This window comes from Thermothielavioides terrestris, chromosome 4, assembly GCF_000226115.1.
Source record: "Thermothielavioides terrestris NRRL 8126 chromosome 4, complete sequence".
Taxonomy (NCBI): domain Eukaryota; kingdom Fungi; phylum Ascomycota; class Sordariomycetes; order Sordariales; family Chaetomiaceae; genus Thermothielavioides; species Thermothielavioides terrestris.
The window spans coordinates 3,167,946-3,188,967 of NC_016460.1; the positions used below are offsets into that span (position 1 = coordinate 3,167,946).

At 61.6% G+C, this 21,022-nt stretch overlaps 10 protein-coding genes across 10 annotated transcripts; 6 read left to right on the forward strand and 4 right to left on the reverse strand.

Moving 5' to 3' along the window:
* The first annotated feature begins 10 nt into the window (after positions 1–10).
* THITE_2119813 (uncharacterized protein) lies at positions 11–1,279 on the forward strand. The gene is made up of 2 exons (XM_003655710.1): positions 11–308; positions 591–1,279. Exons 1-2 carry the CDS (start codon positions 213–215, stop codon positions 1,122–1,124), a joined length of 630 nt encoding a protein of 209 aa, XP_003655758.1. The 5' UTR covers positions 11–212; the 3' UTR covers positions 1,125–1,279.
* Positions 1,280–1,724: 445 nt separating this feature from the next.
* On the forward strand, positions 1,725–4,232 carry THITE_2119816 (uncharacterized protein). The gene is made up of 5 exons (XM_003655711.1): positions 1,725–2,176; positions 2,251–2,291; positions 2,374–3,196; positions 3,340–3,528; positions 3,653–4,232. Exons 1-5 carry the CDS (start codon positions 1,903–1,905, stop codon positions 3,907–3,909), a joined length of 1,584 nt encoding a protein of 527 aa, XP_003655759.1. The 5' UTR covers positions 1,725–1,902; the 3' UTR covers positions 3,910–4,232.
* Positions 4,233–4,489: 257 nt separating this feature from the next.
* THITE_2119818 (uncharacterized protein) lies at positions 4,490–5,718 on the reverse strand. The gene is made up of 4 exons (XM_003655712.1): positions 5,546–5,718; positions 5,163–5,474; positions 4,937–5,056; positions 4,490–4,863 (listed from the first exon to the last, which is right to left on the reverse strand). Exons 1-4 carry the CDS (start codon positions 5,578–5,580, stop codon positions 4,827–4,829), a joined length of 504 nt encoding a protein of 167 aa, XP_003655760.1. The 5' UTR covers positions 5,581–5,718; the 3' UTR covers positions 4,490–4,826.
* A 219-nt stretch (positions 5,719–5,937) lies between these two features.
* On the forward strand, positions 5,938–7,951 carry THITE_2119820 (uncharacterized protein). The gene has a single exon (XM_003655713.1). It carries the CDS (start codon positions 6,036–6,038, stop codon positions 7,566–7,568), a length of 1,533 nt encoding a protein of 510 aa, XP_003655761.1. The 5' UTR covers positions 5,938–6,035; the 3' UTR covers positions 7,569–7,951.
* A 172-nt stretch (positions 7,952–8,123) lies between these two features.
* On the reverse strand, positions 8,124–9,169 carry THITE_2119821 (uncharacterized protein). Its single transcript, XM_003655714.1, has one exon. It carries the CDS (start codon positions 8,857–8,859, stop codon positions 8,338–8,340), a length of 522 nt encoding a protein of 173 aa, XP_003655762.1. The 5' UTR covers positions 8,860–9,169; the 3' UTR covers positions 8,124–8,337.
* A 522-nt stretch (positions 9,170–9,691) lies between these two features.
* On the reverse strand, positions 9,692–12,190 carry THITE_2119822 (uncharacterized protein). Its single transcript, XM_003655715.1, has one exon. The coding sequence runs from the start codon at positions 12,019–12,021 to the stop codon at positions 9,811–9,813; it is 2,211 nt and encodes a 736-aa protein (XP_003655763.1). The 5' UTR covers positions 12,022–12,190; the 3' UTR covers positions 9,692–9,810.
* A 141-nt stretch (positions 12,191–12,331) lies between these two features.
* THITE_2119823 (uncharacterized protein) lies at positions 12,332–13,267 on the forward strand. The gene is made up of 3 exons (XM_003655716.1): positions 12,332–12,434; positions 12,501–12,794; positions 12,878–13,267. The coding sequence occupies exons 1-3, from the start codon at positions 12,421–12,423 to the stop codon at positions 12,996–12,998; spliced, it is 429 nt and encodes a 142-aa protein (XP_003655764.1). The 5' UTR covers positions 12,332–12,420; the 3' UTR covers positions 12,999–13,267.
* THITE_2119827 (uncharacterized protein) lies at positions 13,268–14,467 on the forward strand. Its single transcript, XM_003655717.1, has 2 exons — positions 13,268–13,576; positions 13,668–14,467. Exons 1-2 carry the CDS (start codon positions 13,536–13,538, stop codon positions 14,410–14,412), a joined length of 786 nt encoding a protein of 261 aa, XP_003655765.1. The 5' UTR covers positions 13,268–13,535; the 3' UTR covers positions 14,413–14,467.
* A 431-nt stretch (positions 14,468–14,898) lies between these two features.
* THITE_2119830 (uncharacterized protein) lies at positions 14,899–17,712 on the forward strand. Its single transcript, XM_003655718.1, has 3 exons — positions 14,899–15,315; positions 15,604–15,719; positions 15,783–17,712. Exons 1-3 carry the CDS (start codon positions 15,198–15,200, stop codon positions 17,616–17,618), a joined length of 2,070 nt encoding a protein of 689 aa, XP_003655766.1. The 5' UTR covers positions 14,899–15,197; the 3' UTR covers positions 17,619–17,712.
* Positions 17,713–18,122: 410 nt separating this feature from the next.
* Positions 18,123–19,491, reverse strand: THITE_2119832 (uncharacterized protein). The gene has a single exon (XM_003655719.1). It carries the CDS (start codon positions 19,309–19,311, stop codon positions 18,217–18,219), a length of 1,095 nt encoding a protein of 364 aa, XP_003655767.1. The 5' UTR covers positions 19,312–19,491; the 3' UTR covers positions 18,123–18,216.
* Between the last annotated feature and the right edge of the window lie 1,531 nt (positions 19,492–21,022).

The following is a 21,022-nucleotide window of genomic DNA, read 5'->3' on the forward strand; positions in this document are numbered from 1 at the left end:
AGCGCCGTATGTTTGGAGGCAAGCCGCCCCATTCGACGGAGCGTCCTCCGTCAAGGTGAGTGGATTTGTCAAGGTGAGTGGGTTTCCCACCTGAGCGGCCAAATGACGCGCTCTCTTTCCGTTTCCCGTTCCATCGCTCAAGAACAAGACGAGTACCATCGATCAGAACCTTAGACAAAGCCCACGAACGTAACTTGCTTCTGATACACCCAATGGCCGAGCTGGCACAGGCAGCAGCTGAGCCCCGGCTGCCCCGAATCACAATCCGGTTCTGCACGCAATGCAAATGGATGCTCAGGGCGGCATATGTAAGTCACCGTCCCTTCACCTTGCCTCACTCATTTGATCGACTCGCTCAAATACATCGCCGTTCTGTCCGCCACAACATCCCGCAAATCCAATCTATTCTTCACCCTATCCACACCGGTTTCCCCATTCCACACCATTCATCTTTCTCATCCCCTACCTCATTCTCCTCCTACCGGCAATCATTTCCCGCCAAACAACGCCCCCCCCCCCCCCCCCCCCCCCCCCCCTTCATAAAACTGACACCGACGGTCCATGCGCGATGTCCCCCGCCGCGAATGTAGTACGCCCAAGAACTCCTCTCCACCTTCTCCACCTCCCTGGGCGAGGTCGCCCTGCAGCCGGGCACGGGCGGCGTCTTCGTCGTGGAGCTCACGACCGCCTCTACGAATCCCACCACCGCTACTACCGCGGAAAGAGCTGGCAGCGACGAGCCCGACCCCACTGCGCCGCCCAGCGCTGCTAGCGCGGTGCCGGTGGTGCTCTGGGACCGCAAGCGCGACGGCGGCTTCCCCGAGACCAAGGAGCTCAAGCGGCGCGTGAGGGACGTGATTCAGCCCGGGAGGGATCTGGGGCATGTCGATCGGGATTATCATCATCCTCGCGGGCGTGGGAATGGGGATGCGGCGGGTGGAGAGGGGGCTGTTGTGGAGGAGGGGGAGCGGGAGAAGGGGGAGGGGAAGGCGAGTAAGGAGGAGGAAAGGCTGGAAGGGGTTGTTGCTGCCGGTGGTGCAGATAAAGCAGGTAAGGCAGGGGAGATCGGGGGGAGAGTGGTGTGTGGCGTTGGAGATCGGGAGAGGTGCGAGGATTGTGAATGAGTTGGGTTTGGACGGAGGACTGGGTGACGGAGGAGGAGGAGGACTTGTATCGCATACTGGAGGACGTCTTGTGCACTGGGAAGAATCGCAAGTCTGTGCACAGAATGCTTGACCTGGGCGATGTGACAGCCACCTTTCCTAGTCATAGGAGGTTGTATATCGGGAACAGCTCGCCCATTGCGATTGTTGAAGGGTGTATGTAAGTCAGGCAAACGTGTCGCGGCTTCAACAAATCTGATATACGTTTTTTCAGCTCGAGAAAATCCGATACATCTTCTCCTTCCTTTCGCTGCCCCTTTCTCGCCTATATCAACCCCAAGACACAATAGGTACTCCTTGCTGCAAACCGCATGCCGTGGCCGACTCAGGTTTGAGAGAGGGCAGATTCGCTGCAGTGTCCGCTGAGCCGGATGGCGAAGGCGGGGCCGCCGAGTGCCGCGGCACCGCTTCGTTACGGCAGCACCTCTTTTATTTGCCAAGAATGGCCTTGGGGGAAGAAACTTCAGGGAAAATTGATGTACTGTGTTCCGCACAGGGTACATGAAAAACCCTTGCATTCTCTCCCAAATGCTTGATATCAATAGGTACCGGAGATAGCCTCTTTGCTCACATGTTAACCCCACAGCACCCTCCCTCCCTCGTGTTAGATGTCGACGGCAAATCCTTCAAATCTTTCATATGTACCGTAGTACAATGTAGATACGCGGCTTCCACCATCCGGCCCCCATTGCTGGTCCCTGCGTTCCGCAGCTCAAGAAGCAAGGAGAGCACAGTGACTATGGCGGACTCGAGTCACTCGACAAGCGTCTCAAGGCCAGCCAATGGCGTCATACGCCGTGCTCGCGAGGTCGGCAGCAGCAGCAGCGGCGGCGGCGGCGGCGGAGGAGGAAGAAGCACTCACGATTCCTCTGACAAGTCTAGGCTGGCGTTTGGCAAGAGGTATCGTCATGTCGAAGCCGTCCACTCGCAGTCGCGGCCGTCGTGCCTGAGCCACGACACTACGGAAGCCCCAAGCTTCCTGGGCTTCCGCAACCTCATGGTCATTGTGCTGGGTAAGTGCCTGGTGCTGGCGTTTTTGCGGAACTCGCTGCGGTTGGACGGCAGATGCTGACCCCGTGCTGACCAGTTGCCTGCAATCTGCGCCTGGTGATTGAAAATATCCAGAAGGTGTGCCCCAGTTGTCCGCTAGCTAGGTGAAACCGAGACTGAAGACGAACGACGGCGGCGTGCTGACGCTGCGCTGCTGCAGTACGGCGTCTTGATCTGCATCAGATGCCACGACTTCCGCACCGCCGACGTGCGGCTGGGGCTGGCTCTGTTCTGCCTTATCCCCTGCCACCTCCTGGTCGCCTATCTCATCGAGCTGGTCGCCGCCCGGCACGCCCGCGGTCTAGTCGCAAACGCCCCGAAACGGCCGGCCGACGGCGCGCTCCCCGCCGATGAGCCGTCCCAAGTGTTCAGCCGCCCTTGGCTGTTGATATGGGTCGCCCATGCGCTCAACATCACCAGTGCCCTGGCTGTCACCTCGTATGTGGTCTACTTCCACGTCCACCACCCGCTGATCGGGACCCTGGTCGAGGTGCACGCCCTCGTCGTCTGGCTCAAGACGGCCTCCTACGCGCTCACGAACCGCGACCTGCGGTTCGCCTACATCCACCCGGACATCCGGCCCGACGCGCTGCCCGAGCTGTACCGGCAGTGCCCCTACCCGAGCAACATCACCTTCTCGAACCTGGCCTACTTCTGGTGGGCCCCGACGCTCGTCTACCAGCCGGCCTACCCGCGGACCGACAGGATCCGCTGGCTGTTCGTGTTCAAGCGCCTGTTCGAGGTGGTCTGCCTGAGCGCGTTCATCTGGTTCTGCAGCGCGCAGTATGCCGCCCCCGTGCTGCGCAACTCGCTCGACAAGATGGCCTCGCTCGACTACACGTCCATCCTCGAGCGCCTGCTCAAGCTGTCCACTATCTCGCTCGTCATCTGGCTGGCCGGCTTCTTCGCTCTGTTTCAGTCGTTCCTGAACGCCCTGGCTGAGATCACCCGCTTTGGGGATCGTGAGTTTTACGAAGCTTGGTGTATGCTCTTGCTTTTCCCTTACCCCCCCTTTTCTTCCCCCCACCTCCCCTATCCCCGTGCCCCTTTGCACCCATTCACGCCTCCTGTTTGCCTCGACTACCAGACACCTCTGCCAGCGGTCTGAGCTGACGAGCATGCTCAGGGAACAGCGAAAGCCTGGGCCAGTACTGGCGCACGTGGAACAAGCCCGTGTATCAGTTCCTCCGCCGCCACGTCTACTCGCCCCTGCGCGCCCGAGGACGGAGCCACAAGACGGCCAGCGCCATCGTCTTCCTTATCTCGGCCGCGTTGCACGAGCTCCTCGTCGGCGTGCCCACGCATAGCATGATCGGTAAGGGATTGCCCCCCTGCCCCCCATCCATCGCTCCCTTTTTCTACCATGTAGCACCGTAAAACAAAAGACTCCAACTAACCGCGCGCCCCTCTCCCTCGTTCCTCCTTGCCCCGCCATACAGGCATAGCCTTCCTCGGCATGGTCCTCCAGCTGCCGCTGATCCAGCTGACGGCGCGGCTCGGGCGCGCGCGCTCGAACCCGCACCACGCCCGCCTGCTGGGCAACGTCATCTTCTGGGTCTCGTTCACCATCTTCGGCCAGCCGCTCGCCGCGCTCATGTACTTTTACGCCTGGCAGGCCAAGTACGGCAGCGTCAGCCGGTCGCCCCCGACGCCGCCGCCGTCGTGTCCGGCCTGTCCGCCATGTCCGGCGTCCTGATGAGGGAGGGCAGGGGGGTTTTGGACGGCTGATTTTGAGTGGCGTTTTGGATACGGACTACTACTGGCATAGGAAAAGGTAATATTTCACATTACTATAACTACCCGAATAGTGGTTTGGACAGTGAAGATCTCTGAAATAGCTCCCTCTTCATGCGTGCGTCTCATCCACCCGGAAGCGGAACAACTGAGCCACTTCGAAGCCCACCACACACATCCACACATTTCCATTTGCAAACCTCACCTACGCAAAGAAGAAGACAGTTTTTCCATCGCTCGGGCATCATCCAAGCTTCAAAGAGGGTGACTAGTCTGAGGTTCTTGGGTCGCCCAGACTTTGGCTGCAGTCCCGCCCGTGGTTACGGGGTGAGATCCTACTTGTCTGTGCGTGTCTACACCCATGGGCAAAGTTTACATAGGTACTAGATGGAAGTAGCTATGGGGCAGTAGCAGGATACGGCAAGGTCAGGGTGACGCTGCTTCTGTACTGTGGGAACGGGTAATATTCAGGCGGCCGCTCCTTAAGGCACCTGGTTGCCTGTTGGAAGGTCCCTGCTGTGTGTCACGAGCGAGAGGCAACATCCTGAGTCCGCCAGTCGGGCAGACTGATCTTGGAAATTGACCGGTGTAGATGATTCAAGCGGTCGAAGGTAAGGTGCCAGATCAGTTTCGCAAGCCTCCCATTGAGCAAGTGATCTGATGTGATTTAATTCGTCACTACCAGAGGGCCGGGTCTGCGTCAAGCGAGCCCTTCATCTTCTCCCGACGAGGAGGCACAGAGGGGGGAGCGAAGCAGTTTCCCAACGGCTCTCCTGGCATACGATCGTTGTCGAATTCCCAAAAAGCAAGCAAGCAATACCCCAACGCCTTCGCTAATGCAATCTCGGTTTTCTGACTTTCCATCACGCCCAGTCCTTCTCATTGCAGCAGCTCCTCACACGTCCAATCCTCGTAGCTACAAAAGCCCCGTCAGTAACGCGCCATGGCGACATGGAAAGCAAGCAGGCGGCTACGAGAAGAACACTCACTATCCATCCGGCAGGTACCGGCGCACAATCAGGGGGATCTTCTTCTCCCTCAGCTCCTTGATGGCAATCTGCAGCGGGTCGGTCTCGCCCTCGAGGTCGACCAAGACAGGCGCGTTCATGCTTTTGTTTGCTTCCCGTCAGCACACACATCCATCCTCCCGGAAATACTTCCAGCCCTACAACTGAGCCGAAAAAATAAAAAAAGAACCAAACCCGGGCCACGCACCTAATCTGCAGCGCGCGCGTCCCCAGGATGCGCGCCTTCTCGTATTTGGTCATGAACGGCGTGGTCGTGCGCTGGTCGTTGGGGATCTTCTTGTCCTTGTGCGACTTGTCGCTGCCCCGGCCCGAGTTGGCCGCCGCATTGGGGTCGCCCGACACGACCACGTTGCCGGCGCCGCCGTTACGGTGGTCTTCGCCGCTGTCGGCAGCCTCGCCCTCTTGCTCGGGCGCGCGCGCCGCCTCGTCCTCGTCCGCCGGCTCGGGCTCCGGCTCGTAGTACTCGTCTACGTCGTCGTCGAAGGCCGGCTCATCGTTGCTGCTTGCGGGGTTAGGCGGGGAGCGTGGAGGAGGCTGGAGGATGGCAGGGGAAAGGTGGAGCAGGCTTACAGAGGCTCGTGGTCGTCGTCGCCGTAGTCAGACATCGTGATGGGATATGGAGGATAACGGATGAACCTGGAAGAAGGTGCGATGGGTTATGGAGGCTCGGCGGGGATGATGTCGAGCTGCAGGGTGGTGTCGTGCTGCTTTGTTCGATGAACGAATTGCAGGCGGCTGCGAATCACCAAAGCGGCTGCCCAGATGGAGGGACACTTGAAAAATTCCAGGTTCGAGTGGGGCTGCCCCCCTGCAATCTGCCAACTGCCATTGGGGCTGGGAGCTTCAGCCTTGCCGGGCACAGGATACGGTGGGGTGAACTTATTGAGTGCGTTGCCTGCCGGGAGCGAGCTCACTAACAAATTGGACCCGCAAATGAACCCACAAAAAAGTTGGAGATTAACTTCACGAAGTTGTCGAGCTTGCACCTGCAGCTCAACTGCTCCTCCAAGGTACCGTGCGCACATCTAGCCCAGCTATATACCCCTTTCCCACCGGAATCATGAAGCGGAAAACTGAGGAGGAAGAGATTGGTCCTGCTGGGCCCTCCAAACGGCAGCAAATCGAGACCCTCGACTATCCCGAACCGCCGCTGGCTCCTCTGGTACCCTTAGCTCCAACGTCGACCGAGTCAGCCACAAACACCCCCATCCCAGACGACAGCACCAGCGTATCATCTCCCACTTCTACCGCCCACCAGCCGCTCACCCCAACGGCCACCTCCGTTCCTCCCTCCGTCTCCTCCCGCCGGTCGCGCAAGTTCCCCTCCGACCTCAAGACCATCCAATGCACCTACCCGGGCTGTCCCAAGACGTTCAACCGCCCGGCCCGCCTGGCCGCGCACCTGCGCTCGCACACCAACGACCGGCCGCACCGCTGCCCCTACGCCGACTGCGACAAGACCTACCTCGAGGAGAAGCACCTGACCCAGCACATCAAGGGCTCGCACACGCACGAGAAGCGGTACGTGTGCGCCGAGGCCGGCTGCGGCAAGGCCTTCGTGACGGCGACGCGCCTGCGCCGCCACGCCGCCGTGCACGAGGGCGCCGAGCGCTTCCGCTGCCGCGGCTACGACGGCTGCAGCCTCAGCTTCCGCAAGCACCAGACCCTGCAGCGCCACGTGCGCGTGGCCCACCTGGGCCTGCCCGCCTTCGTGTGCGGCGCCGAGGGCTGCGAGGCCGGCTTCGACGCCGCCGGCGCGCTGCGCCGCCACGTCGAGCGGGAGCACGGCGAGCTGCGCTTCTGGTGCGAGGAGTGCGCCGGCGACGGGCCCGACGACGACGGCGGCGGCCGCAAGGTCGGCTTCCGCACCCTGCTGATGCTGCAGGCCCACATGCGCAAGGAGCACGTCAACTGCGTCTTCTGCGACGTCCGCTGCGGCAGCCAGGCCGACCTGGAGCGGCACGTGGACATGTACCATTCCGGCACGACGGTCGAGGACCGGAAGACGGTCGAGTGCACCTGGGAGGGCTGCGGGAAGAAGTTCACGCGCGTGTCAAACCTCAACACGCATATTCGCACGGCGCACGAGGGCCGGCGCTTCGTGTGCGGGCAGGTGGATACCTTTGAGACGGAGGACATCGCCGACTGGAACTGGATGGAGGAAGGGTGCGGGCAGGCGTTCATCAGCAAGCTGAAGCTGGAGGAGCACGTGCGGTACGTGCACCTGGGGAGGAAGCGGCCGCCGCGGCTAGTCACGGTGAAGTCGGCGCTGCCGGGCGAGGCCGACGAGATGTCCGCGGCGGTGCCGAGGAGGACGATCCCGTGCTCGGTCGAGGGCTGTCCAGCCAAGTTCATGCGCCACCACGATCTCGAGAAGCACCTGCAGAAGCACTTCCAGAAGCCTCGCGGCGAGCCGCAGCAAGACGAGAGTCCCATCGACCCCCGGTTGCAGCAGGGGCCCGCAAACGACGAGCAGTTCTTCATCGAGTCGGCCGTGCCCGCGGTGGATGAGCCGAACTTTGACTCGGAGTGGGCCGAGATGCGGCGCCTGATCGACATTGATGCGTTGGTCGACGCGAAGGGTGAGAGATGAAATTAAGAAAACACGGTTCGGCGTTCATGGCTAGGTCGGAGTGCATATACCCCTATTTGCTGTTGTTTGGTCGGGCTGCCAATGCCGCTGGCTGGGGGGAGGGTGGAGGCGGGAACATTGCAGCATGCACCGAGTCTCTCATCGAGGCTTTGAAAGCAGATCGGCCAAATCATCGCATGTATCAGCTATCAGCGCGAAATACAGCGCCGTCAAGTCTATCAGACTACGGCTCTATCCAATCAATCCCAAGACACCGCATGCTCTGCGAGTCCCTCCCCTACCCAGAGTATCATCACATACCCTCATTATCCACTTCCATTTTTTTCAATAACCAGCCTCTGCAGAACCTCCCCCCCACCCCTTCCTCCCCAAACAGTATCCCTTCTCCCCTCCCCCCTCCCGAAACGGGATCCCTTCTTCACTCTTCGCTCCCCCTTCTCATCTCATCCATCTAATTTCACAACCCCAACCAGACATCCCAACCCAGCCCAGCCCATCATCCCCGCCATCGCCATCGCCATCGCCTCCGTCCCGGCCGGCACAGTACGCGCAGCCGGGGCAGTGGCCGAGCGCGCTGACGGTCAGGCTGTGCAGCGCGCGGGTTGTGAGATGCTTACGCTGGCTGGGGGGGTGTTGGAATCGGGGTCTTTGCTGGGAAAGGGGCGGTGCTGGTGGGGTTGGGGCAGTTGGGGCGCTGGCGCGGAGGGCATGGTTGTGGTTGTGGGCGGTTGGCGGGTGTGCGGTGCTCGTGTTGATGGTTATGTTGGACTTAGGTTGCGGGCGTCCTATCGTCGTCGGGGTCGGAGCTTGCTTGGTTGTCGCTGTCGGAGTCTTTATCTTCTTCATTGTCCGCCTCGTCGTCTTCCTTCTCCTCATCCTCCTCCTCATTCTTATCTTCCTCCTCATCGTCATCGTCGTCATCCTCGTCATCCTCGTCATCCATATCCTCCTCCTTATCATCATCGTCACCATCCTCGTCATCGTCCTCGTCCTCACTGCCTCCCCCCTCTAACTCGTCGTAGCCGTCACGAAACTCGTCATCATCAAACGAGTCGTCATCCGAGCCAGATTCAGGACCGGGATCGACATCGGGGTAGGGCCGCGGCCGCGGGCTGGGATCCGGCCGCGGGCTGGGCGCAGGACTATGCTGTGGCGTGGGGCCGTCGGTGGCAGGGTTGCTCCCGTAGCTGTGCCCACCGTACGGGATGGGAGGCGGACTTGGTAGGTTCACTCCGCCGGTTAAGGGGCGCTGGACAACACCTGTTGCCGAGCCGGGGTTGTCGGAAGTCATTGGTCGGTTGTTCCTGCTTGGGTTCTCTGCGTGACACTGGATAGGCCAGCCGGAAGGTCTCAAGATCCGTCGGCTTGTCGTCTTTTTGGCGGATGATGGACTGCGGGGAGAGTATTGCTCGTTGAAACCCTTATGATGGACAAATTCCCGATTATCTCTCCCCTGCCAGGCTGCTGGGTCAGTGGACGGTCTCTTGTAGAGCATGTCGAACCCACTCTCCGGCCCCGGCCTACCCACTGATACGGAGCAACGGGCGTACAAGAAACAAACAACCCCCTCCTGACATTGTCAGGTAGACACAAATCGGCAAGTGTGGCAGCGCGTCACTCGGAATCAATAACACGCAACCATCTTGAGAGTAAGGAAGGGTATATAGTATCCTGCAACACTAGTATAAGTTGCTGTCCGAGTCCCTCATGCACCAAAAAGCCATCAACGGCCCGCGCCGCGCGTGGCAACCCCGTATACTACTCTCATTTCTCAGTGCTCTGCACTGTCAAATCGCAGAACAGTACCAAGTCCGACCGAGCGCCACAAGAACGGCGAAGGCGACTCCATCTTGGCACCCTGTATCACGGTGGTGCCTGGTGCCCCGCAACAGAGACCGTCCGAGGGTTACACTGGCGCGCAAGGGCAAACAGCAGACATGCCCGTGTCTGTCCTTAGCTGTGCGCTGCAAAGCCGTGCTACGGAGGCCCGGGAAGCTAGGGTAAAAGCTGTGGCGGGGCCAGTGTTCGGCATGGAGCACCGTTGATGTTTGAGGACTCTCACGCAACAACACCTTCCGTGGCCGACGGAAGTTTGCACTTGCCATTGCGTCGAAGCACCGGTCGGTGACTCCGGGCCTGGCCGGGCGATCCCTGTCTGCACAGCCAATAGGTCCAGCCACTTAGATCCCTGCCGGGGCAATGCCGAGCTCGTCTATCATGCTCCCCGTCCACTAACCGACATTCACAGCTTACTCGCCGGCGCAGCATCCTCGACAATGGCGCCACTCATCACATACACGTCCCGGTCCTGGTCTCGCGGCGGCGGCGGCGGCGGCGGCGGCACGTGCCCCCTCGCACCAAACAGCACGGCCTCGCGTCCGCCCTTCGTCCCCCACCATGCGAGCGCCAGGGCGGCCCTCTCGACGTCCATCTCGCCGCTGCCGAGCACGTCCCAGAAGCGCCGCTGGACGACCTCGCGCAGGCCGGCGTCGCGGATCTCGTGTACAGTCGCGGCCGTGAGCGCCAGCCACTCCTCGAGGATGCCGCCGTCCAGGAACGGCAGGGCGTCGACGAGCGTCAGCACAAGCGTGCTCTGCTCCGACACGGGCCCGTCCGCGTTCGTGTTCGCGTCCTGGCTGCCGCCGCCGCCGCCGCCGCTGCTGCTGCTGGCAGGCTCGACGGGCGGCAACACGGCCGTGCCGGCCGCGCCGCTCGCGACGGCGCGGTACCGCACCATCTCGAGCATGGTCTCGGCCAGCAGCGGGTGGCTCGCGCTGACGGGGAAGGGCGGGCTGAGGATCTGCATGACGGTGCGGAAGGCGAGGCGGAACTGGCGCGGCGAGATGTGGGCGGGGAAGGCGGCGAGCAGGGTCTCGGCGTAGAAGGGCGCGAGCGCGGCGGCCAGCGGCGCGTTGGCCGGGCAGGCGAACACGGCCAGCACGGCGCTGTGGGCGGCCTCGAAGAGGGCGCGCATGCGCGGGGGCAGGCGCGCTGCCGGGTCCGGGGTTGGGTTCGGGTGCGGCGTGTTGTGGTTGGCTGGGGGGTGGAGGTAGGTGATCGCCGGCTGGATGATCAAGGCGTCGCACTCGGCCGGCGGCAGGCTGAGCGGGAGGTGTTCGGCGATGTTGAGGTAGAAGAGATCGAGGGTGCGATGGAGGGGGTGAGGAGGAATTGGGGATTGGGAAGGCGGGAAGAGCGACGGGGAGGGGGCAATCTCGCGGAGGAAGGCGGCGCAGGCTGGGCCATAGCGGGCAAGCGTGTCGATGGACGTGAGGTAGGTGAAGGTGTAGACTTGGAAGGCGTCGCTGCCGTCGCGAGACGAGATGAAGTAGAGGTTGCGGAGGGCGAGGAGGGTTTTGGTGGCGACCAGCGGGGCAACGGCGTGCTGCCTCAGGTGACGGTCCAAGAGACTCCGGGCGACTACCGCGTGGAGTACGGCGACAACGGCGTACATGGTCTTCTTGAGAAACTGCCAGAGCGCCGGCCAGGTGCGCTCGAGCGTCTCGGGGGTGAGGAAGAAGCCCTCTTCTGATAATTCCAGCTCAGAGAGCTTGTTGGCCTGCCACAGCCGCAGGAGCTTCGCCGTGAAGGCTACTAGGTCGTCCTGGAGCTGCAGAACCACGTGGGAATCGCGCGCATGCTGGACAGCGTGCGCCAGCAGCCTCGACAACGGCCCTAGGCTTGCTACGAGCGGCTTCTGCTCGAGCTGCTGTAGGTGCAGGTATGACGGCGCGTTCTCGGCCCACATGAACTTCTGCTCGGCCTGCCGCACGTCGTAATCGATTGTTGCGAGGAGGAGGCCGTCCTGCAGGCCATCTCCGCCGAGCATCGCCCTCGTCGCGACGGGCACGAGCGCGTCGCAATCTAGGCCGGCGAGCGAGGACTCCGACAGCAGCGGGAAGGCGTAGGTGAGCGCCAGCGCCACGGGGCCCGGCGGGGCTTGGGGCTCGGGAGGCCTGATGCGGAGGGCCAGGTTTGCGGCAGTGACGACTGCTCGTTCGACGGTGGCACGCATGGTCCTGCTCAGCGAGCGGCGGTTGCCGCTCTCCATGCCCATCAGCACGCCGCTGAAGACCAGCAGATGCTGCCAGCGGCCGGATTGGTCGTCGGCGCCCTTGAGCACGGCTGCGGTCCATGCGTCGCTGCGCAGCCCGGCGGCGGCTCGCTGCTCGCCCTTCTTCTTGGCCGCGTCGTACTCGATCTCGTTGCGGCGCACGTGGATGGCGGCGGTGTTGTAGATGCTGACGATGCGGTAGCAGGTGCGCATGGGGTCGCGGCGGGCCCATATCGCGGGGGCGATGAGCAATTGGGAGGTGAGCAGCGAGATGTTCAGCGGGTTCGACAGGCGCGTGAGCAGGGCCGTGGTCGACCCGAGGATCTGCTCGGTGCGCGCATCGTCGTGCACGTCCTGGTACAGCTGCAGCACCGTCGTGAGGAGGCGGTCGACCGACATGGCGGCAGTTGCGGCAGGCACTAGGTCATCATTCAGATGGGGGAAGGGGAGGGGGATTCGTTGTGTGGATTGTCGGCCAACAGCGAGTTCGGTTGTTGCTGTCGAGCGCAGTTCGCATCCATTGGGCAAGCTGCGACGACCAACCTGGAAGTGCCGAGGTCCAAATAGGTAACTAACGGGAGCTAGTGTAAACGACTCCTGTAACGCCATGCAGTTAACACAGTAGCCGAGGGCTTGCAGTGGACATCAACTCCACTAAGGCTGGCGGGCCCACAAGCAGCTTGCGTACAGTACCCGCCTGGGCTCCATCCCTCGCTCAACTCACTCAAAGCTCACTCAAAGCTCACGCGAAGAATTCCAAGCCTTGACGGACAAACGGAAGTGCCAGCCGTTGCAGCCATGGACGGCCCATCGTATGTTGCTCGACCTTGCTCTCCCGCTACTTCCTGACTCAATGACCAATGGCTGAAGCGTCGCAGCCCCGTCCGCCGCGACACGCCGGCCGAGTCCACGGTGCCGCCGTTTCCGTCGCTGTTCTGGCCGCCGCGGGAGTCGGCCGTCGTCCTCCACGAGCTCGACGAGATGTGGAAGTTCACCCTCTTCTGGACCCTCATCCTCTACGGTCTCTTTCACCTGGGCGCGGTCGGCGTTGCCGTGCTGATGCATGGCGGCAAGAAGCGGTCCAACTGGAAGTACCTCTGGCTGGTGCCCCTCGTCTACGCGCTCATTGCCGGCGCCGAGGCGCTCATCGCGGGCACTCTCGTGGGCTTGATGTGCGTCTTGTCTTCTTTCTATCCATGCCCGCGCCGTGCACGTATGCCAATCTCTTCTGCCGGGCCGTGCTGACGCGTTGCAGGGTCGGCGCCACCTATCTCGTCGGCGGCTACACCATGTCGACCTGGATTCCCTTCGTCTGGGGCTGGGTCAACGTCCTGGTCCTGATCGTGTCGTCCTTCAGGATACAGGGCGGTCTGTAAGACCCAAGGTGGTAACCGTTAGCACCCTCCAATTATCACCCCTTCCGGGACCTCTGACGGCGGGATTCAGCTTGTTGTGGTCAGATCAACAATAACCTCAATATCGCGAGAGATATTGGACAATGCCAGAACGCGGCTTGCGGGATGGGGCCCCTGTCCGCCCCCACGTGGCCACTAAAATAACTACCCGCTGGCCCCACTGGCGGATTCCGTCAACTGGTGTCATCATTTAGCAGAACACCAGAATGGAACCAAAACTGACGCTGGAAGCCTCGGGAGGCCGCCGCCTTCTACCACTCGCTTCGCCGTGTTGAAGAAGAGCAAGCCCGTCAAGATTGCCTGTCGCTGGATTTGTCGACACACGCTGGATCCAGAAAATTCCCAGCGACAATCGAATGCGGCATGGCATAGGGTATAGCAGAAAACACATGCGACAGCCCGCCAACGCTCTGTTGCCCCGGGTCCAGGCCTGAGCCGGTGCGACACCGCAAGCCTCTCTCTACCTGGCTACTTTGGCTCCGACGTACCGCTTCCACGATGAATGGAAACGCCAGACGGCGGCCCTGGTCGCCCGAGATGTAAGTGAACCTTCCAGAATTTTGGCCCGTTTCTGCCGTGGTTCCCCTTCGGTGCGGAGGGACGCGACACTGACGACTCCTTCTATCCTAGCAGCAGCCACTACGACCACACCTTGTACCTCCCGCACCAACCGAAGTCACTCTCGGGCATCGCACTTCGCTCTTTCTGCCTGGGTATCGCACTGGCTCTCGGGCTCGTTGCGACTCTCGCAATCTACTTCTACACCGCATCTCCGCTGTGGCGCCTCCCCTTCTTCCTCGTCGCCCTTTCCCTATTCCACTTCCTCGAGTTTTGGACCACTGCCGCCTACAACACCCGCGCCGCCGATGTCTCGTCCTTCCTGTTAACATCCAACTGGCCGGGGTACGCCATCGCACACACGTTTGCCACGCTCGAGTGTCTCGTCACACGCCTGCTCTGGCCCGCCGGCGGCGGCAGCACGAGATGGATACCCTTCGACCTGGGCCGCGCGCTGGTGCTGGCGGGGCTAGCACTCGTGGTGGCGGGCCAGACGGTCCGCAGCGTGGCCATGGTCCACGCGGGCCGGAACTTCAACCACACGCTGCAGTACCGCCGCGAGTCGGGCCACGTGCTCGTCACGGACGGCATCTACGGCGTCCTGCGGCACCCGAGCTACTTTGGCTTCTTCTGGTGGGCGCTCGGCACGCAGATGGTCATGGGCAACGTGGTCAGCTTCGTCGGGTACGCGGTCGTGCTCTGGCGTTTCTTCCGCGACCGCATCCGCCGCGAGGAGGAGTTGCTGGTCGGCTTCTTTGGGGACGAGTACATCGATTACAGAAGACGGGTGCCCACGAGGATTCCCTTCGTGCCGTGAGCGCCCGCGTGTACAGTACTAAGCAATCTTTACCTTGGCGCGTCCCCCGGCAAAGCACAGATTTGCATGCGCCGGTTATAGTTAGATATTTGTCCGTTTTAATTGCAGACCTATCTGGCCTCGACGTCGCCCTCGAGAAATCTCCGCCTGCGACTATCTGCGGGCCTGTAGGTGCTCACAAGTCCGCGGCGACGTAGAGCTTGGAGGGGCAGGACACCGGCTGGATGGGAGCGAGGGCAAGAGCTCGCGTGCAGGACACACCGTCTGGAGGGTTGGAGAGTTTTGAGAGAATAAACACATTTTACTGGAGACTCCACGACATTAAATGTTGTCATCTCCGGACAGAGGGAATCGCGAGGCAAGCACCTCTTCCATACCTACGTGGGGTAGCCGATTGTCCCTGTCACTATTGGCATGCGCACTACACAGTGCAGGGGTAGCAGGTTAGACACTGTGTTTTTGTGCACTGCACTGGCAGCGGCCTGGTCCATACCTGCAACTCACCTTAAACCTTAATCCATAATCCTGGTATGCAGCGAGGCTGAAGGTATCAAAGCTTCCAAACACGCGCAACAAACACAAACCCAATGCATGCAACTCACGCCCATGAGTGACTGACGTTCAAATTTTACCTCAACTCGATTTGAACACGGCCGGGACTCAGACAGCCCGCAGCCAATTCAGGTCGAGACCGGCTCTGAATTCATAGCTTGGTTCCCGGACGGCCACGTCTGACCTACAGTACAACCCATCCGAGTCCCCGACTGCCGACCCGAGTCCCAACCATGGCCCTGGCTTACGACGGGCGCGACCACACCGACAGGGGATCTGGGTTTGGCGGAGGCCACGGGGGCGGACATGGCGGACACGACGGGCCTCCGCCGCCCAGGGCAAGAGGAAGACGTGAGTGCAAGCTGTGCTATTTACTCTCCCTCTACCGTAAAGACTGCCTTGCGGATGGTCCTGCCAGATGTCATTGCCCAATTCATACTCTCATTAAAACTCACACACACATGCGGATCTGGCCGTTCTGCCGCTGCGTGGAGTTGCCTGCCCACTGGTAACTTCGGCGCTGGACCTGCTGTCTCCCAACCCGGTCCTCCAGTCCAAGACCAATGCCGCGGTAGATGGCACAGCCGTTCGCTGCGAACCGCCGTGGTACACAGGCGAGACTGACTTTACCGTGGAAAGGCCCTGTCACCGACTATGGCGCAACCATCGTCCACTGGATGCGCCACCGCCAGCCGCGCTACAAGGGGTCGTATGTCGGCGAGACCGAGCGGCCCAGCATCAGCTACATCGTCGATGTGAGTCTGCCTGCCGCGCGCCTCTGCTGCCCCGAACGGCTCAGTGCTGATACCCTACTCCAGATGCTGCCCCCGCACGCCCGGGTGACCAGCCCGGCCGACTCGGTGCCTTCGCGCCACCTGCATTCGTCTCTCAACAAGATCAAGCACCCCATCAACGTGGTGCGCTGGACGCCCGAGGGCAGGAGGTTGTTGACGGCTTCTAGCAGCGGAGAGTTCACGCTGTGGAACGGCACCGGCTTCAACTTCGAGACCATCATGCAGGCGCACGACTCGGCCATCCGCGCGCTCGCATACTCGCACAGCGACGACTGGCTGGTCTCGGCCGACCACGACGGCGTCATCAAGTACTGGCAGCCCAACTTCAACAATGTCGAGAGCATCCGCGGCCACACCGACCCGGTCCGCGACCTGGCCTTCAGCCCCACCGACGTCAAGTTCGTCACGGCTTCGGACGACTCGACGCTGCGGATATTCGACTTTGCTGCCGGCGCCGCCGAGTCGACCCTGACGGGCCACGGCTGGGACGCCAAGAGCTGCGACTGGCACCCCACCAAGGGCCTCATCGTCTCGGGCTCCAAGGACCACCTGGTCAAGCTCTGGGACCCGAGGACGGGCCGCTGTCTGACGACGCTCCACGGCCACAAAAACACCATCACGAAGACACTGTTCGAGAGAGTCCGCGGGCACTGCCTCGCCACGTCGGCCCGCGACCAGACCGCCCGCGTGTTCGACCTCCGCATGATGCGCGACATCTGCCTCCTGCGGGGCCACGAGAAGGACATCTCGACGCTCACCTGGCACCCGGTCCACTCCAACCTCCTCAGCACCGGCGGCTCCGACGGCTCCCTCTTCCACTACCTCCTCGACGAGCCCAACACGCCGGCCGGCCACTCCACCTCGGTCGCGCCCTACGACAGCGCCGATCCGGCCTCGGCGCCCGCGCAGGCCATCTACCCGGCCCACAAGATCCCGTACGCGCACGACTTCGCCATCTGGTCGCTCGACTGGCACCCGCTCGGCCACATCCTCGCGTCGGGCTCCAACGACCGCATCACGCGCTTCTGGGCCCGCGCCCGGCCGGGCGAGGCCGACAGCTTCAACGACCGCTACCACATAGGCGAGGCGGCCGCCGAGGCCCAGGGCACCTGGGACCGGCGCGGCCACCGGCACATGCGGCAGGTCGAGGAGGAGCAGGAGCTCGAGGACGAGATGGACGGCCTGGTCGACCAGAAGATGCCGCCCAAGCAGGCCGGCCCGCTCCCGGGTCTGCTCCCGGGCATCCCGGGCCTCCCCCTCTCGCTGCCCCAACAACAACAACACCAACAACCACAACAACAACAACCAGGTGGAGGAGGAGGAGGAGGAAGCCAACCACAGCCCGGTACCCTACCGGGCCTCGTCCCCCCGCCTCCACCACCACCGATCCCGGGCTTCCCCCTCCCGCCGGGCGCCATCCCGCCCCCACCGCCTCCCCTCCCAGGCGTCGACCCGAAGGCCCCGCCCCCGGACTTCGCCGCCATCGCCGAGATGATGAAGAAGCAGGGCATCACGCTGCCGCCGCCCCCGCCCCCGCCGGGCGTGCTGCCCCCGGGCCTGATCCCCCCGCCGCCCCCGCCGCACGGGTTTCCGCTGCCGCATGGATTCCCGCCACCGCCGCCGCAGATGGCGGCTGCTGCTGCTGCTGCTGCGGCTGCCGCCGCGGCGGCGGCGGCTGCCCAGCAAGGTGGGCAGGGTGGCGATCAGCAGCAGCAGCAGCAGCAGCAGCAGGGTGATGCCGCTGGTGCTGGTGGTAATGGTGGTGGTGGTGGCGGGGTGCGAAGGAGGGCGCCGCTGCCGAGTCAGGAGGAGAGCTTGCGGATGGAGCAGAGTAAGGGGCATTACACGCGCGCGAGGTAGCCCGAGGGTTCGGGTTGGGGGGTAAGCGTGCTGGGTATGGGGTTGGTTGGTTGGCGGGATAATGGGCGTAAGTTGCTGGGAGCTGAGTGGGGGTCTGGCTGCCGAGAGAGAGGACTGGGTGTGCAGGAGTAAAAAGTAGGCTTTTGTAGAGGGGACGGAGTCAAGCAAGCGGATGGAATATTCACGCCTAATTTAACTCAATGAGGACGCACATTACCGCCCAGGGTCTAGGTGGCCGTCTCCAAACTATGGACAACCGGTCGTCCGTGCGAAATACTGAGCGGAATATTTCAACGATGAGGTCTGAATTCTTGCCGAATATGTGATTTTGTCTACGATTAAAATGTTCCATGATGCCGCGCTTGAAACAGAATCTTGCTCTAGTATGTACACACACCAGCTGAAACATCGCAGGCAAACGCCAACCCGCCTTCGCTCGCTTGCTCGCTCGCTGGTACTCCCGAGCATGCCTAGCCAAAACACCAGAAACCTCTGCTATGCACCCAACCAAGATACGGTCCCATATTGCTACACAGCAGCACAGTCCAAGCTCCAACAGGCGCCGGAGCCCCCCTCCCCTCTCCGTCCTTCACCTCCCTTACTTCTTCGCAAACGCCTTCTGCCGCTCGGCATACTCCTTGACAACGATGGAGCAGCTCGTCTCGGCGCACAGGCGCTTGCGGCGGTGCGGGGGCAGCTTGGCGGCGAACTCGAGGCCGCTGGCGCGCTCGACGGCCTCGAGGGGGACCTCGAAGTCGGCGAGCGGCTTGTCGTTGGGGATGGGCGCGTTGGGCAGCACGAAGGCGCCGAGCGCGACGGGGCCAGAACCGGGTGATGACGACGACGACGACGAGGGAGACTCCTCGGCGAAGATGACCTTGTAGAAGTGCGTCGGCACGGCCACGTTGGGCGGGCTGCCGATCACCTCGTAGCGCACGTACCACTTGCCGTCGGCCGGGTCGCGGCGCGGCAGGTACAGCGGGCCGGTGACGATGCGCACGCTCGGGTAGCGGGTGGTCAGGCGGCGGCAGAAGTCCTCGAAGTGGGCCCAGTAGTCGCGGTTGAAGCCGTCGCCGACCTGGGGGCACATGTTGGACAGGTAGAAGGTCTCGTCCATGGCGCTCTGCGACCACTTGCAGTCGGCCGCCGGCACCTGGTGGCCGCGGTCGTAGCCCGAGCGGAAGTAGTCCTTGAGCTTGGCCTGGAACTTGTCCGGGATCAGCGGGTCCTCGAGGAAGGTGCTGTTCTTGCGGTCGCCGTCGCGCAGGGCCAGCGACGCCGGCGTGATGTGCTCGACCACGTAGTGCGGGTTGCGCGTGCGGCGGTCGTAGGCCGAGATGAACGCCTGGCGCGTCCCGAGGTCGGACACGGGGCCCGGGAAGCCGTACTCGAAGATGCCGGCCGGGTTGACGGGCGCGGCGGCGCTCGAGCCGGCGGAGGGGGTCGCGGGGACTGGTGGGGCTGGGGCGGGAACTGGGGCGGCCTGCTTCGTGCTGAAGACTTGAGAGGCCGGAACGGGTACGGGAGGCGAGGGGGGCGTGGCGGCGGCGACGGCGGTGGTCGTTGTCGTTGTCGTGGTCGTCGCTATGCTCTCGGGTTTCCTGTCGGGGCGCAACGACAGCACGGCGGCGGTGGCAGCCGCGCCGGCGCCGGCGCTCACGGCCGCGATCACGGCGATGGTGGTCTTCGACATGCTGGCGGTGGTCGATTGACGGCCCCAGTTGGTTGTGTGGCAGCTAGGTGCCTGCCGTGGGACCTTGGGGAAGTCGGCGGTCGTTCACGCGGCTGACGGCGGTGGTGGTGCCTGTCTCAGCCTCGTCCAATGGGGGCCGGGCGGGAAATTTTGCTGCCAAGCATCTCTGAATGATCGGCGCGAGACACTCCTGCCATTCAGGCACCGTTACTTTAGTGGGGCCCAGCCCCAGCCCTACGCGATTCGCGGTCTCTGGGGCGTTTGTCTACACTAGTGTACGGAATACATACCTCAGTACACCAGCTCCGCGCGAAGCCAAGCCACAGGTCGAGATGCGCTGAGCTCGCAGTCCGCACCAAGCTCGGTTACACCACGCAGGCATGTCCCACGTTAATTAGTAACACAGGACGAGTAGTGCAGTGCGGCTTATCGGGATTGTTGACCATCAAGGTGTCTGCATCTGGCTACCATGGCACGCTGTGCCGCCTGACCAGCTTACACAACCCACCACAGCAGCCATCAAGGTGCCCGCCATGCAGGGAGGGGCGTGTCGTACAACATGGGCTGGGTCAGCCTGTTAGTGCCCCAACATGCTGTTAGAAAATACATCGGTAATTGAGCACTTATTTAGTGAATGCATGTAGTATACAACAGTATTGTAGGGCACTTTTAGACTGTCCCTATCTCAATAATGTTCCTTGTTTTTATTATGTTCGAGAGAATATACTGTAGATAGCTCAACATACTGTTGTAATCTATGTAAAATACTGAAAAATGGAAAAAAACAAGATTACCGAGCCTTGTTCGGTACGTTCGAAGGTTTCGATACGTTCGAAGGTTATAAGGTACGATCAAAGAACCTTTTTTTCTACGGCCTACAATTGGGATTGAACTGGGGACCTCGCAAAATGGTATTTACAATTTTACAGAGAGGCAGTCACAGTCAATTGAACTACGAGGCAGGAACTCTACAAGCGCGCGGGAAGCGGAAGGAACTTAGGAGTCTATAGAGCTCCAGTACGGTCAGGACATCTTTGATGGATCCGCTCTGTTTTATGGAAACAGCCTGAAACTGGAAAAATAGAGTGTTAGCCTAGACAAGACTTTCCTTACCATTTCAGAGCTCTAAATGTATTGACATTCTGTTGGATGAACACTCTGTTGAGGTAGTTTCAGTCTATTGGGTTCAGCAGCCTTGTTCCGACCTGTTCTAGCGTTCAACATCTGTTGCAGGAACTTACAGTATGTTTGAAGGCTGACAGGCTTATATACGTATGTTGCACGACACCCCCCTCCCTGCATGGCGCTGAAGCATTCGAAGCCGTTGCCTGTGCGCGGTCAGCCCTGCAGCGACCCTTGTACCCTGGAAGTACCCGGTAATTTACCTTCCAGTTACACAGAGGTAGGCGAATAAGAGGGCGGCGATTTGCAAGCTTGGCGGGCAGTCTCCAGCACCCAGCAGGGCCAGTTGATGATGACCTATTGGAAACAACCAAAGAGTTACCTGGAAGCTACGGGAGGATGTCCACTTTGATAAGAATTCCAAGTGATTCCGTTCAGATGTGTGGTTGTGAGCGTTGAGCGGTCCGCTTCGGGCCAGGCTTCCTCTCTTGCGTTAACGTCATGCATTGAGTTGCCTCTGCCCAGGCGACCCAGCATGCCAGTTCCGATTCAGGCAGGGCAATTTTTTCGCACGCACCTTCAGGTTTTC

Bases quoted from the DNA above. Each gene is read 5' to 3' on its own strand.
- THITE_2119820 (XM_003655713.1), top strand. From the start codon at position 6,036: ATGAAGCGGAAAACTGAGGAGGAAGAGATTGGTCCTGCTGGGCCCTCC.
- THITE_2119822 (XM_003655715.1), bottom strand. From the start codon at position 12,021: ATGTCGGTCGACCGCCTCCTCACGACGGTGCTGCAGCTGTACCAGGAC.
- THITE_2119823 (XM_003655716.1), top strand. The intron at 12,795-12,877 runs GTGCGTCTTGTC...GACGCGTTGCAG, and splicing joins GGCACTCTCGTGGGCTTGAT to GGTCGGCGCCACCTATCTCG.
- THITE_2119832 (XM_003655719.1), bottom strand. From the start codon at position 19,311: ATGTCGAAGACCACCATCGCCGTGATCGCGGCCGTGAGCGCCGGCGCC.
- THITE_2119821 (XM_003655714.1), bottom strand. From the start codon at position 8,859: ATGACTTCCGACAACCCCGGCTCGGCAACAGGTGTTGTCCAGCGCCCC.
- THITE_2119816 (XM_003655711.1), top strand. From the start codon at position 1,903: ATGGCGGACTCGAGTCACTCGACAAGCGTCTCAAGGCCAGCCAATGGC. The intron at 2,292-2,373 runs GTGTGCCCCAGT...GCGCTGCTGCAG, and splicing joins TGATTGAAAATATCCAGAAG to TACGGCGTCTTGATCTGCAT. The intron at 3,197-3,339 runs GTATGCTCTTGC...GAGCATGCTCAG, and splicing joins TGAGTTTTACGAAGCTTGGT to GGAACAGCGAAAGCCTGGGC.
- THITE_2119827 (XM_003655717.1), top strand. From the start codon at position 13,536: ATGAATGGAAACGCCAGACGGCGGCCCTGGTCGCCCGAGAT. The intron at 13,577-13,667 runs GTAAGTGAACCT...CTTCTATCCTAG, and splicing joins CGGCCCTGGTCGCCCGAGAT to CAGCAGCCACTACGACCACA.
- THITE_2119813 (XM_003655710.1), top strand. From the start codon at position 213: ATGGCCGAGCTGGCACAGGCAGCAGCTGAGCCCCGGCTGCCCCGAATC. The intron at 309-590 runs GTAAGTCACCGT...CCGCGAATGTAG, and splicing joins GGATGCTCAGGGCGGCATAT to TACGCCCAAGAACTCCTCTC.
- THITE_2119830 (XM_003655718.1), top strand. From the start codon at position 15,198: ATGGCCCTGGCTTACGACGGGCGCGACCACACCGACAGGGGATCTGGG. The intron at 15,316-15,603 runs GTGAGTGCAAGC...TACCGTGGAAAG, and splicing joins GCCCAGGGCAAGAGGAAGAC to GCCCTGTCACCGACTATGGC. The intron at 15,720-15,782 runs GTGAGTCTGCCT...ACCCTACTCCAG, and splicing joins GCATCAGCTACATCGTCGAT to ATGCTGCCCCCGCACGCCCG.
- THITE_2119818 (XM_003655712.1), bottom strand. From the start codon at position 5,580: ATGTCTGACTACGGCGACGACGACCACGAGCCTCT. The intron at 5,475-5,545 runs GTAAGCCTGCTC...CCCCGCAAGCAG, and splicing joins GACGACGACCACGAGCCTCT to CAACGATGAGCCGGCCTTCG. The intron at 5,057-5,162 runs GTGCGTGGCCCG...AGCAAACAAAAG, and splicing joins ACGCGCGCGCTGCAGATTAG to CATGAACGCGCCTGTCTTGG.